Genomic DNA, 15,940 nt, shown 5'->3' on the forward strand with positions numbered 1-15,940 from the left:
TTCCAAGCGCTTTACAGCATGCTCAAATGTGCAATAACTTGAGGGATTGGCAAAAGTTATAAATCCATTGCAAGTTGCAACACTCGCACACAAAAGTACGTCATAAAAATGCCCTTTGCAGGTTATAATTATGTTTATTTTCCAAGAAGAACTCACACACAAAAGAAGAACGTCAGGCTCCTCCCGTTCCTCAGTTATAAATCCGTTGGCAAACTCCAAAAATGCGCAACGGATTTATTACGGCTATATTAAAGCTTCAATAAAACTCACACACTAAAGTAGAACGCCATACCTAGTCCCCTTCCCCATTATAAAAAATAATCCGTTGCATACATGACCAAAATGTACAATTAATTAACAAATACATACACTACAAGAAGAGGCACACAATTTAAGGCCCATTCAGTGATCCCAGTGTAAAATAATTAAAAATTGTGTTTATTAAAATTATCATTGGGTGTTTTTGTTTATTCAAAATTGACAAAAACGAGGAAAACAACAATATCAGCTATAATATCTCTACTGTAGTAGAGAAATGAAAGATTCATGTTAAATGTCTTATTTTGTCATATATACACTAACAAAGGTACCGAAATCGAATTCTGATGAATTTTATGATCCTCCGGATGAGCAAATCACTGAATAGGCCTTTTGGTAAGGTAGTCCATAATAAATAAATAAAAATAATCTTTTCACTCATTCATTTTCATGTTACTTCTACGCTTGTTCCTTGCGTTCCTTTTCGCTATACTTCTTCTCCACGTTGGGCGGTATTAACAATTTCTCCAAATTAGCGAATGGAAATTCTATCGCCAGAGCAAAGAGAAGGGCTACCATATGGGAGAGCACTATACCGCCGGTAAATCTTGTACTCTGTCAAAAGAGAAACAGGATAGCCAATAATATATTAGTGACAGTAGACTGTTATAATCGCCATCACCAACATCAATACTTTCACTATCATCGTCATGATATTCATCATTAATTGTCATCATCATCATCATCAACAACAACAACAACAGCAACAAAAACAACAACTCCAACACCATCATCATCATAATCTGGGTTAGAATGAAATTTAAAATTTCAACTTCTTGACTATATAATCATCTGGGTGTGTATCTAAGTAATATTAAAGCCGTAAGGTACGATCTTTGAAAATGAATTGTTTTGTAATGTTTATAAATGTCCAAACTTACAGCTCATTGAAATTGGCCAAATTAAATGTGCTTATATGCAAATAGATCAATTTTGAATTAAGATCATAATTCCCCTCAAATAACTCCCAAGTTAACGGCGGATATGGTCAATAATGTTTCTTTCAATTTACGTCACTATTTCGTCTTAAAGTGGACTGAAAAACAGTCATCATCATGATCATATACTAATAAAATGTACATTTTTGATAATTGATAAGCTTTAAAATGTGACGGAAATTGTACAGCATGGCTTTATCTACTATACTAAAATAACCAGCGAAGTGTGTCTGTCTGTCTGTCCGGCTATGCGTTTCGGCGCGCTGCGACGCATCGATCCGATATTTCGGATATGGATAGGTATCGGGAAATGCATGTTGACCGGTGTTGAGGTCAAGGTCAAAGGTCAAAATTTCAAACTTTGTCTGATCAGGCCCAAACTTGGTGGGTGGAATCCTTGATACGAGGGGAATGTATGCCTGAAATAAAATCGCAGTCAGTCGAAGTCAATGGTCATTACGGAGGGGTCCAATTTCAAACTTTGCTTGATCGGGCTCGGGTGGGTGGAATCCTTGATACGAGAGGAATAGGCATATATGCCCAAAATAAAATCGAGGTCAACCGAGGTCAAAGGTCATTACGGAGGGTTCAAATTTCAAACTTTGTCCGATCGGGCTCAATCTTGGTGGGTAGAATCCTTGATACGAGGGGAATATATGCGCGAAATAAAATCGCGGTCAACCGAGGTCAAAGGTCATCACGGAGGGTTCAAATTTTTGTCTGATCAGGCTCAAACTTGGTGGGTGGAATCTTCGATATGAGGGGAACATGTAAAAATATAATCGAGGTCATCCGAGGTTAAAGGTCATTCAGGGGCTACATTTTAATATCACGGGAGCATGAACAAAATCAAACCGAGGTCACTTGAGGGCGAAGGTCAAATGGGGTCAGTATGCCCAATTGGGTATAAAAGTAGTAAAAAGAATGACGGAAAGTCAAAAGGGGTCATCAGGGGTCAAATAGCATCGCTATCAGTAACTCTCACAGCAACGGGTGAACTAGTATTAACAAAAAATCAGCTCGTAATCGGCGGGCTTTGTGACACCCTGTATTAATATCGAGAATTGGCGATGTCTGGTGATATCTCGCAAGAAGCATTACAAAATATTAATGAATGTCCTATACTTTCAAATTGTAGACCAGACATGTCAACTCTTAATGTGGGTCTACTTTTGGGAGTAGTTGTAAAAGCCCAACAATTCCTGCCGATTAAGAGCTGATCAAACTGTAACATATTACTACTAATAGTTTTACTCATTGATAATCTTTACTCATTACATCGATTATAGTTATGTGGTTATACGTACCAAGGGTATCATTGTAAGGCTGTATGGATTACTACTGCTGAATAGTATATTTCTGAGAATTATTGGATGCACCAAATACACCGTATATGTGAGTCTTCCAACAGGCACCCAGAAATTCCACGAAAGAAATGTATTTATCCAACCTAAAAATCCAATTGAAAGTAAGTTACTTATATGATTTCTCTCACATCTCGGATACAATTTTCGATAATAAAGTTGTCAAACGGATCACCTGCAGGGTGTTCCTGAAAGAACTGTTTTGGGTATTTTTAACGCATAAACCAAACACAACTAATAACGAGGTGGTTGAGGAATATACCAGCTATATCACATACTTTCTGAATTTGACAGTTGACAGCTCCGTTTTAGAAATAGAATAATTTTACGAAACTATAACTCCCGTATAACTCATGTTCAATCCGTTCCACGGGGTCAAATATCTACCAATAACAATAGACGCCTCGTGCGCCGATGATGCGCTTGATTAGCACTTCGGTGCTAGCCTGAATCCTTCTGGCCTCTAATGGCGGCGCCTTTTTTTACCCACAATCCTTCACGTTGCCTTATTCGAGCACAGTGGAGCGGCCGTGCGTGAGTATTCGAGGACTGGAGGATCGAGTCTACTTCGGTGCACCCCGTTGTCACACATTTTATCGCTTATAAGCGCTATAAAAGGCACTGGCTAACCCGCTTGCAAGCGTTTAGGTTAAATACCACTAATTATGTATTACACGTGTTTCAATGGGAAAATGCCTAATTTCGGGTGGAATTTTCTCATATTCAGAACTCTCACAGTTCAATGCCACCAATATCAGGTGAAACTATATGATTTAGATGCCAAATGATCAAAAATTCAACATAGGTTGACCTGAGACCCCGGGGGGGGGGGGCACTTCAATTTGAAATGGATACAGGTGTAGGGCTGTCACTTTCGCACTAAGGGGCATTCGGTGAGAGCAAAATGTAAAAAATATGGGGTCATTGGGTGAGAACATGACCTTTTTTTAAATGGAATCTTTGGGTGAGAGCCGAAAAAGCGCCACAAAAACCTCGAAAATCGAATTTCTAGTTCTAAATGGCTTCAAATTTCATTGTTTTTTTCAAAATAAGTAAAAATCAGTGAAAAATGATAGTTGCTGTTCAAATTGAACTTATAAGGGTCTTTGGGTGACAGATCAAATGGAAAAATAGGGGGTCTTCGGGTGACAGAGCATGTGTTCGTAAAAAAATATGGGGTCTTTGGGTGACAGCGATGCTGAATAAAAATTCCCTTTAAAAGGAAAGCCAGCCTCAATGTAGAAGAGGTCTTGTAATTAGTTTTGGTCAATGTGAAAGGCATTTTAGGATCACGCTTACATCTACATGACAGTCCACCAAACCATCAACGATGAGAACATGCACACTGAAACAGCAGAAAACATTAATTCCTAATCTCATGTCAACTCTTTTAATTCATTACATGTACTCCAAATTGTTCTGGTCTGTTTGTTTTGTTGTTGTTGTTGTCGTTGGTGTTTTTTGTCTTTTCAGCTTTTTACCCACGATATCTCAATTTCCAATTTTGTAATACCAGAACTTACGAACTCAATATCTTCGCTTAGGAATGTCCGATTTCACTGCTTTCGATATATACACTGCCGGTTTGAGTTAACTTACATGTACATTTTATTTTAAAATAACTTAATTAATTCGCAATGTATAGTTTAAGCCTACTATATTATAATAGATAGTGGCCAGCACATTTATAAAGGACTGGTTACTCACTACAATCTTCACTCTTAAACTGTGTTTTTCTGAATGTGCTGATCATGTTGATTGCTAGTCGGAAACTCCTGCGAAGCTATGGACATGGCATCTTACATACTCCATTCTATAACAGTCTGCCTAGTGCCTTGTGTGTTTTCTCTTCAATCATTTTGTTGAATGTAATTTTATGAATCAAATAGTTATGTGTCATTTTATTTATAATAAAGAAGTTATTAAATTAATAAAGTAAGACAATTTATTTATCTATAAGTGCATGTCAAATGGGGTACATTGTTCAATACTATATGCATAAATTATGCCCATATTATAGCTAGGCCCTAAAAACTTTATTTTGCATCGGATTTTTCCGTTGAAAAGACAAAACTGATGTTTATGATAGCAACCATTTCATCAATAACATTTTGAGTCATTTTTATCCATAAAACGACACAGGATATGATAGATAACTACTTTCACATCAATATGGTCCATATGATCACAGATTGTTGAGAATCTGTGATATGATCCGGGGATATGATGAAGATTTTGATTCTATAGATCTGTTATCAACATGATATCACGCTGTTCAGTGGTCAAGGAGTAAGGACCCCCGGTCAAGGACACTGATATGACATCAGAGGCGATGTCAGAGGCTCTTCGGCTGACCATATGATGCTATATATATTAACTATTATTGTTACATTTAGGCCTTTAAACTTTTAAAGTCATAATTAATTAGTTCAAACATAACTTTGGTAATACTCACTCGTTTTCGTTCGTTGAAACGGCAAAACATACTTACTTTTCCTAACAAATCGAATTAAAATATTTTAAAAAAATTTAACCACAAAAGTAAAAAAAAAAATCATTCCAATACCACTAAAATATAATCTCTTGAGTAAACTGACCCCAAACCTGAAACAGGTACCAGCCCCGAATGGGCTGGCGAAAAGGGGTCTTAACAGCCCTACATACGCGTCACCTCCAAAGTTGGAGTGCCACCCCCGGGCCTGAGACTTTTCTTGTTTTAACGCACTGAACCGTAAACACCTTAAAATGACAGTGCGCCCTCGAAGCTGAAAGTTACAATATGATAGGGCGACTATTTACTAAAAACCGAAGCCGTGCGTATGAATTTTGGTACTATTACATCAAAAATGTCATATAATGAGAGAAAATGTACCATTTTGAAGCATCAAACTCTAAAAAGTACTTTTTTGGCTGTATAACTTGATCAATTTCAGCGATTTTAATGCAGTCTTTTCGAATGCCATGAAAACAAATAGTTCATCATCGTATTTCAATGTATCGCCCAGGCCTATTAGTGGTCTTTAACCTTTAGCAGGTGCCTGTTTTGCCCGCCGCAGAGCACTAGTAGTCTAGCGCCCTCCGTCCACAGTTAGTATGGTCCAAGGTTTGGATTAGGATTAGGATTAGGATTAGGATTAGGGTTAGGGTTAGGGTTAGGTTTAGGGTTATTCATTGGTATACTAGTAATATACTAGTAATAGTATACCGTGTGCGCGCGCTTTATTCCGTAAACAATAAGTATAATAAATAAACGGCTTTCTAGCACAACCACTTGTAGCATAGTGTGTATTGCCTTGACTATGGATCGAAAAGTTGCTGGTTCGAACCCCGGTGGATCCTTGGTAGAATTTTAAATCCAAATTGTTTCGTTTCTTTTTATTAAGTAAGAGGAAATAGTAGCCTAAGTAACTCGACAACGGAGCGCAACACAAGACAACGCTAGTAAGCATTTCGAAAGGTGCGAAGAGGCACGCTTCGTAGCGCTTGAATAGGTACCGTCGGATATCGTGAAAGTGTGACAAGAGGCTGCTTCGAAGACAGGTCATCGACTGATATTTGAATCCGTGGAAAGGTTTGAAAATGAGGGAGTTTCGTAAAATTCTTATCAAGAACGGGGTGGTCAATTGTCAAAATGCAAAAGGTATGTGAATGTGATAGCTGATTTATTGCTCAAACACATCAGTTATTTAGTTATGTTTAGTTGTGGCGTTAAAATACCCAAACAATTAAGATGGTACTACACCCCTTGATATATTTGTGACTATTTTTGCATTTTTCTCAAAAAATAGTAACACACTGGTAACAAAAGTCATATATATTATAGGGGCGAGTAATCCAGTTACTACACTGGAATTTCAGTGAGAAGCGGCACGTTATCTATGATAAGAAAAGAGGTACCGCTAGAATGTACCTCATTTCTTAACATATATAATGAACCACTTGTCTTGAATCACTGAAATTTCAGTGAAGTAATTGAATTCCTTGCCCCTATAATATACATAACTTTTGTTACCATCGTGTAGTTATTTTTTCTTCTACAGACTCGCTATGAAATGATCAATGCAATTTTTGTGAAAGCTCACTACCATTCGCAAGATGCTTTGAACTACCCAATCGCAACAGTTTAAAATAGTTGCGAACCTTAAGACTATTATTAGCGGGCGACGTTCAACAACTTCCGCCATACTCGCAACTAAGTAGCAAAGTTCATTTTCAATTGAAAAGCGTTATCCGACGGATCTGCAGTTTACCGTTCTGGTTAATTCTGCCCTCTATAATATAATGTAAGTGACTTTGGGGGTATGTACATGGTCACTTGCATTTATTATGGAGGGCAGAATTAACTATCCATTTGTTGCCGAAATGAGTAACATGTAATTGTGGACATAGCTAGTTCTTGCTCTAAGCACAATGGCGTTCATCTGTCTGGCTTTAATGAACCAATATCAAAGGTATGGTACACTTCAGCTTGAAATTATTAGCTTCCCCCTGTTTGTTCACGAAGTACGGGAAAATATCTACTGCTTCATGGAATACGGCACCAGACCGTAGATATTTCCATAATCTTACTGAAAAGTAGGCTAGTTTCTTCCTTGCTTTTTAAACAGTGCAGCCATGCCGCGCGTGAGGTTTAAGATATCGCGCGAGTCATGTTACGCAAACGCGCGCGTGTTAGGATTACGCAGATAATACGGGAAATATTACCTGCCTGTATATTAATGAAGACTAGGCAATTAATACGATTTTTTATCCAAGTGGTGTTTGACCAATGAGATTACAGAATTCATATCAACTAAAGGATAAACAATAATATATTCATAACATACCTCCATATCCATTTTTGCAAGCAAGTATAACCCAACCTACGCATAATGCCCAGGTAAAAGAAGCCAACCCGCTATATATGCTTTGTTCTGCAAGGCTCCAATCACGATAAAAGACATTATTGATCACATAAATAACCACTAAACCGACGGCAGATGCCAATACCCAACCACATAGAACGACAATCTGTGAATACAACAGAAAAAAATAATACTAGAAAATAAACCTAGAATTCGGGGGTTGACAAACAGAAGGCCTTAACTCAAAAAGTGCCTTTTTAAGAAAAATGAGTAAAAATAATATTTTGCATTGAGATGCGACCAAGTATTATTGTGCTATAGATGCAATAGGAAATTGAATTGAGTTAAGGCTCATGATTTTAAGAATCTGTGGGTATTACAGATTATTTTGGTACCAAAATCTCAAAATGGCCAAAAGTGAGTTAAGGCCTTCTGTTTGTCAACCCTCGAATTATATTTCAATCTAATCCATTTAGCATTTTCTGAACCTAGAACGTGCGTGTACATCAGGTCAATTAATTGGGCCTAGCATTAGATTACTGATGACAATACGGGGGCTTGAACTCGTGTTGTCAGGCACCAGAGCGACAAACGGACTATAGTTTGATCAGCTTGTAATCAGCGGGCCTTATAACATCGCGCATTTATATCAATACATTTTATTTCGAGAATTATCTTTTGACATCTCGCCAGCAGCATCCCAAATTATTAATTCTAAATCCTATACTTTGTCTACTTTCTTTAATACGCACAATACGGTATAGACCAGACAGGTCAACAATATCACCCTGAGCATGGGTCTACTTTTGGGTGTAGTGGCAAAAGCCTAAAAGTTCCTAAACATGCTAAAAGAGCTGTTAAAATTATAATGACCATTCTGTAAAATTCACTATCAATCAAATTCATTTCAAAGATCGTATATGCCTTTACCATATGGCTTCCAAACTAATTTAACAACTTACTTTTCTTATACCATTGTATAGCAGCCAACCACCGTTACCGTTGTTAATATGTGAGGAATGTGAGGAATACACACTTTTGAAATAAAGTGTACATGTACATGTACGCGAATGTGCGGATAAAATTCGTCATGACTGGAACTTGGGTGAATTCATTATTTTGGCGGAAACGGTGAAACATTGCCGTTTTATTATGTACTTTTATTGCTGATATCAACAGAGAAATTATCGATCCGTTTGTAATGCGGCAATGACTAAACTGACACTACTCATGAAATCATAATTATGTGAATTAGACGATCTTTAGCTTGGTTTCGTTGTTGAAAGGGATTCATGTTTTCACCATTGTTCACTCGGGCAGCTAAAGCTGCTGCCTCACAAAGTAAAACACAGACGAAGACATATCGTTGTGTGGAACAACGGTGAAACAATCATGATTGAATCCCTAAATGAACTACAATAGAAGCCATAAAATGCCTTTCCACAAAATAGAAAAACACTTACCGGACGCATCCGTAGATGTGGCCGTCGCACCATGACAAATCCTACTGCCATACCGACAAAATAAGGAGATATTCTAGTCCAGGGTTTGTCGTAAATCTTATCCCAGTAAGCGCCGGCGCCTTGGCCGACACTGTCGTGGTTGCCAAGAGCACCCATTCCATACTTAGCAGTGAGACTAGCTTTAATTATTATACTGATGGCGGTGAGTGTAGCTAAAAGTCCTGCACCCACTTTGGGAACTCTGGTTATGAAATCAAGGAAAGAAGATCATTAGAAGGGAGGGTGTGGCGCAGTGTTTAAATTCTCGATTCAGGTGCGTGAAGTCCTGGGTTCGATTCCTGGAGGCGGAAATCCTTCTGGGATATCGACCTAGAAAAATAACTTGTTTGGCAACATTTGCAAACTAAATCCAGACTTTCGGTTTCCCCATGGTGCATTTATAATTGGGTATACGAAGCATGAAGCATTTCATCATTCGGAGGGGGCATTAAGCCGTCGGTTCCGTGTACAGAAGAGCAAGAAGTTTACGAAACTACCTCAATTTCAATCCATTCTATCAACGGAGTCAAATATCTATCTATGATATCTATCAATGACATTATAAACGCATCATGCGGTGATGATGCACCGTGATTATCACTCCGAATATAGATCATCGATTGATATTTGAATCCGTGGAAAGGTTTGAAAATGAGCGAGTTTCGTGAATTTCTTATTTTTGACATTTAGTTTTGGCGTTAAAATACCCAAATAACTTTCCGACGATAAAGTTCTTTTAGAGGCACCCTGAAGGATGTAACCCCTGACCATGCTGACTGACTGTCCCAACCCGTTCGGTGTTCAAATGGACCACAACGAAAATATCTTCCACTAGAGGCTTTCTTGTGTTATCCAGGGTTGATATAACCAGTCCGGTCCGACTGCCTGATCAGGAAATACTGCCGAGTCAGGCATCATGTTGTCGAGTCAGGCAACACAGGCTTTAGTAACCCTTCCGAATTTGACAGACTATGGACTAAATTGTTCTTGGTGAAATCGGTGTAAATTTTACTTTGACACACATGAGCTGCATGTAAGTTGACAATTTTTCACCGGGCGAAAATAAATTCGGTTTTAAAAAAATTTGATTTAAATATGCAAATTAACTTTATTTTAACTAAATTCGGCAGTATTTCCTGATCAGGCAATCGGACCGGACTGATAACATGAAAATTCAAAATCAAACCCTAGCTGTTTTTGTTTGACACATATTCCTAATTCACCTTTTTGGTAATCCCATAAGCCTTTGCGAGTACACCTGAGAACTCGTCATTTGATGTCACGCAGACTTGCAATGCGCAGTAACGATGTTCGATAAACGATGTGCGCATCGTATATACATGGCGAGTCAATGTCAATGGTGTTGGCCTACATCATAACTTGAAACACCACCATGCAACAAGCCGGGGTCACTCAAACCCAATGTGTTACTATCCTCGAGCAGAAATTTGCGGGATCACCCAACATTACGACTCCTAATATCAGGCTTTTAAAAAGGGTTGCACACCTGCAAGTCACCGTTTAGGGTAGAAATTTCATAAGGCTACATGAAAATCTTTTTTTTCTTGGCCATTTCTCCCCAAATTTCACAAACCGTAACAAACAAACTAAATCCAAGCAGTGGTATGGGACCAATTTTCAATAAGATTCCGAAGGTCTGTGATTAGAGTTGATTTTATTTTCACATGAAGTAGGGCCAGTGCTTTATGTTGGGAATGTGAGGGTCTGTTTAACAGGATGGCAATATATAAGTGCCCCCGGTACAAGTGTATTATTATGTACTTACTTGTGAAGTAGTATCAATATAAACGGAGATATAACAAAGAACTGCATATCATTTGGTAAGTACCAGCTCCAATTCATACACTGAAAATTTTAAAATAAATGAATAATAATATTAATAGTAACTGCAGTCATGATATAAGTGATAATAACAATAATGACAACAACAACATTAACAATAATGAAATTAATATTGTTGCGCAAGTAGCGCGTGTTTCAACATGGCGGCGAGAGAAACGTTTTAACCCATGGTTTCCATTGAAGAAAGTCCCACTTCTTAGCCCAACTCCATGAAGTTAGACCTTTCTTCTAAAAATAATGGTATATTATGGAAGAAAGGCCCAACTCCAACTCCCGCTCCTAAACCTGTACCGTTGCCATGGAAACATATATCATTTCACATTCTGGCTATAAAGCTTTTCCAAATATTATCTTAATATATCAAAATTTTTGATGGAGTTGGGCGTTCTTAGCTATTCAATTATTTATAATTACATTTCTTCTTCACCACAAGCGAACTCATCAATTCACAAATTACTAATACCATCATCATGATCATGATGTTTGTATTGTGTCATTTTAACCTGACATTATAGTACAGACTTGACATTTAATATGGAATATTTTGCGAAAAATTCAAAGACTGGTCTGGCCGGAGTCTGCATAGACCGCACGGGCTAAATATTAATTAGTGAGTGTCGGGAGATGGTGTAAAATGACGTTCGATAGAAAATGTGCTTTCCATATGTTTACATTATGGTGCTCACAATGAAGCGAATTTGCCTAAAATGGCAGAATTAGGGAGTCTGAACTTGAGCTTTGTGGGGGACACAATTTCGAACTTTTTGAAACACGGTTCTGTTATTACCAAATTTATAGGAATTTGAGGTGATATTTCTTAAACTTTGTCAGCAACTGGCATTCAATTCACCACAGCTGAAATACACTTGCAATGTACCAAGTTTTTGAACACAGGAGGAGCTTAAAAATATGACACTTAAAAGCTGTACGTACACAGAAAGTTTGAATGGCCCCTGGGGCCAAATGTTATAAACTTACGGTACAAAAACAACTTTTCGGATTCCTGGTTGTTCAATGAACTCACACTGTTTCTTTGTGTACAGTAAGTCTGAACATCTGGCTCCAGGGGACCATTCGAACTTTCTGAGTGCGTACCACTTTTAAGAGCCATATTTTTTAAAGCTCCTCCCACTTTTAAAACTGGTCAATCACAGGTGCATTTCAGTTCAGACGAACACTTATTGGTATTTAGGTTCAGTAAAATCGCCACAAACTCAATAAACTTGATAATATCGGAATAATGTTGTTCAAATTCAGAAATTTTACCCCAGCAAAAATCAAATTCAGTCTCCTTAAATCCGCAATTTTAGGCTAATTCACTACATAATGAGCGCCATAATGTAAACTAATGCAAAGTACAGTTTCTGTCAAACAATTACTTTACATCATCTCCCGACACACCCAGTTAATATTTGAGCCCGTGCCGTTTATGCAGACCTCTTCCAGACTAGTCATGGAATTTTGCGAAAAAGTATTCCATATTAAATGTCAAGTCTGTATTATACGAGGGTGATTCAAAAAATCTCCATAGTCACATCTCTGTTGTCCTACATGCCAGGAAATTGAAATTAGCCACGATTATACTTTACCATTTCACTTTTTGGAAATAAATTGCTGATGTATAACAAATTTCGCCACCAATATTTTTCACAATTCGGATGATCGATGTAACGATACCAGAGTGGCCCACTTCCAATGTATGGATCCAAAAATATGATGAATAAGATCATGGCTGCATAAACAGGAGTCAACCTGGACAGAAATTTAATAAGGAAAATAAATTGGACTCTTCCAGTTGAAATCCTTATAGTCATACAGGCTACACCCGTATGGCAGTGTCAACACCCTATATTATAAATATTTTTTCCCATACAGCTCCATACTCCGTTGGTGAGCGACGGGCGATTGGTATTTCACCGAACGCAAGAAAAGGAGTCCTATCTGATCAGCTAGAAATCGATCGCTAGATCGCTCAGTGGTAAAGTACAATCTCAAAATGTATTCAATTCTGTTGAAATCAATATTCGATATTCTATTATTGACACAGATAAAGAAAGTTTACATATGCATTCTGTTATAGACTTGTGATTGAACATTCTATACAAGCACCTGGATCTTAGGTGAATGGGCTAAATGTGTTCCTTTATATAATTGTAATTCTCAAAATTAAATATATCACAATTTTGATTTACGATTTAAAAATCGTTACGCATAAAATGCAGTAAAATATATCCACAGCAAACAGCAATGGCCGCTAATTAGTGTATTGCATTTCAATTAGTGTATTAAAAACAAAACCTGGGTTTTACCTGAAAACAAATCGAATTTTCTTGTAATAGCAACATCATTTGGGGTACTAGAGCATGCGCAAATCGTAATAATGTGTAGAATAGAAACTTGGTGGTATCTCATATGATAGTCGTATGGTGTAAATGGTATGCTTAGCCTGAGTCGCTCGGCCTATCTCGAACAAAATCGCCATGCGTAGCTGTTGAAAACGAGAGGATTCGCCGTACTATCACGGCAATTTTTGACACGAAGATATAGGGATGATGACGCTGTGTATGGAAGACAGGGTGTGTGAATTCAAATGGGGTTACATGTACCTGAATGGGTGACTCCATTTGATATCCATACCCCTTGCATGGGAGATTACGGTCATGTCTTCCATATGAAGTTTGGATTTCAACTGAAATAGTCCATTACACAGACCCCCCTCTATGCAGACGACAACTTTCAGAATTCTTTTTTCAAAACACTTTCAGAATTTTAAAATTTCATGACCATATTTAGAATCAGCATTAAAATGAGTACAACAAGCTTATATTTCAGCCGGAGAGTGGCCTCTTTGTTTATTTTTCTTCGTAATTTGGACCCTCTTTAGTACATTTTGTCGATTTGAGGTGACGTCGCGTATGCCATATAAATTTAGCGAATTCAATACAAGGATAAATTAATAATATTACTTCAGGCTGAATGCTAGTCAGTCGATGCCTATTGTTCAACAAGACCCACTCAGTCACTTAATTAGGCGCTTGAAACGATCGAATTCGGTGTTGAAATAAGCAAAAATTTTAGTTACACCTTTTCACGCAATAATAAATTTTCTCTGTCAAATGATAAGCAATAATTTTCATTTCTTCGGTAAATGTCAGAAGAAAACTATTATAATGCTTGGTTCTGCATATTTTTTTTTTCAAACCCTGGTGTTAAACTTAGTGTAAAATTTAGGCTTCTAGTGTAAGATTTTCGATTTTCACAGGCTTCATTTTGCTGGAACCTTACCATTTCACCAAAGACACAATTTCATACCTAATTTTAACACCAGGATTTTTTAATGTATATCCAAGCACTATGTTTTTAACTGACATTACTGAAGGGAAAAAAATGATTGCTTTATATTGGACTGATAAAATTAATTAAGCAAACAAGTGTATTTCTGAATTATGCCGATTTCAACATGTATCGATCGACTTTTTGCGCGACTATGCATAACAAAAGAAGCTGTGACCAGCGTTCAGAGTGAAATGTAGCTGATTATCTACAGAAAATAGTGATGAACGTTTTGATTAGTTCCCAAAGTTGAATATATGATAAGGAAGTTTTCCATTTTTTTCTACAACACAACAATATTAGTAATTCTTAATCACAGGCATGAGAAAGATCATCCATGAAAAAACCTGAAAAGTTTGAAAAAGCCTGAAAAAGCCCGTGAAATGAGGCTAAAAAGGCAAAAAACGGGCTCAAATTAAAAGAAAGTGCGGAAATTTGGACCACAAAAAAGCAGGAAATCTTGCAAAAGCAGGAAGATTTTCATGCCTGTAATCAACAATATTTACACTTACCTCCAAAATCGATGAAAGTAGAATAACCCCCAAGGAAGCTTGCCGTTGGTATGAGCCATTTTCCCCAAAGTTAAATAAGTTAGCAGACAACCACTTCAAGAAAGACATAAGATGTTTATTATATTACTGCATCAACTAGGTTATTTTTAGTCATTACCATCTCAAATGGGATGTCAAAGCAGTTGATCATGTGGATGAATTCCCGTGTCTTTTGAAAAACAGATGTTGAAATGAGAGCATCCGCCCCTATTCTAGAATAATAACAGCACTAATTTTTGGGGATTAAAAAAATATTAGCCTATCCTGTTTTGCCACATGAAACCTAGGTAAATCCTAATCCTAACTGGCCAAAAACATGCATTTGTAGGGTGTTTTTCGTTGTGACATTCAAGCCCAAAGACTTGTACTAAGATTAATTTCAGTTTGTGCCTTCTAATTTGTGAAATAAAAGTTTCATTCTTATGTTGAAGTGTCATAACACTGAAAACGCTGGTGTTGTATGTATAAATCGTGACAAACTGTTTTCTCACATCATAGACAGTGCAATAAACATTGAATTTTGTTCCTTCATTACTTAAGTCTGATCGGACAATTAAGTTGCCTCCTCCAAGCTGACGTCAGGTTCATTGCAGACGACAATATTAATACTAAACAATACATTTAAACCAATTACCAACGCGCATAAATATAGGTTTGCAAGGAGTCATGTTCCTTACTTTGCTAATTTACTCAAAACGTATAACCACTACATGTAATATAAACCGGTCAACGATTTTGTGCTAATAAATTGTATCATATTGTAAAAAATTCCAAAAAGCTGCCATGCCGGATGTTTATTTCAGAATAATACATTTTTTTTTTTAAATTGTTTTCCAACATATTAAACCCTACCTTAACAAGAAGAACGTATCAACAGCATATTCGCCTTGTAATACGACGGTAAAAGAAAGCCGTTTTACAAAGGCATAGGCTTTTGTATTATCTTAAAATAAAACAGAGTGAAAATTATACCGCATTATTGTTAGGCAAAAAATACGATTATTTAGTCGTCCGAAGGCTATTTTTTAATAGATGGGTCGGTCATCAAGAAAAAAATTATATTTTGTCAAAATGTGACCACCATACCAATAATCTCTCTCGTCTCGGGTCTACATCTTACCAATGAACGATATGGCGCTTCAATTCTTAACTTTGCAAAGCAAAATCAATTCAGTGCAATATAATATAACGTAGTGCAAGTATTCAGTGTTGCATACATGTAGCCTT

General features: G+C 37.2%; 1 protein-coding gene across 1 annotated transcript; it reads right to left on the reverse strand.

Moving 5' to 3' along the window:
- Window positions 1-606: 606 nt before the first annotated feature.
- On the reverse strand, window positions 607-15,647 carry LOC140136640 (nose resistant to fluoxetine protein 6-like). Its single transcript, XM_072158320.1, has 8 exons — window positions 15,566-15,647; window positions 14,675-14,767; window positions 12,419-12,581; window positions 10,753-10,832; window positions 8,928-9,168; window positions 7,447-7,630; window positions 2,564-2,706; window positions 607-873 (listed from the first exon to the last, which is right to left on the reverse strand). Exons 2-8 carry the CDS (start codon window positions 14,731-14,733, stop codon window positions 718-720), a joined length of 1,026 nt encoding a protein of 341 aa, XP_072014421.1. The 5' UTR covers window positions 14,734-14,767; window positions 15,566-15,647; the 3' UTR covers window positions 607-717.
- Between the last annotated feature and the right edge of the window lie 293 nt (window positions 15,648-15,940).

Source organism: Amphiura filiformis, chromosome 16, assembly GCF_039555335.1.
Source record: "Amphiura filiformis chromosome 16, Afil_fr2py, whole genome shotgun sequence".
In the NCBI taxonomy this organism is placed as follows: Eukaryota; Metazoa; Echinodermata; class Ophiuroidea; order Amphilepidida; family Amphiuridae; genus Amphiura; species Amphiura filiformis.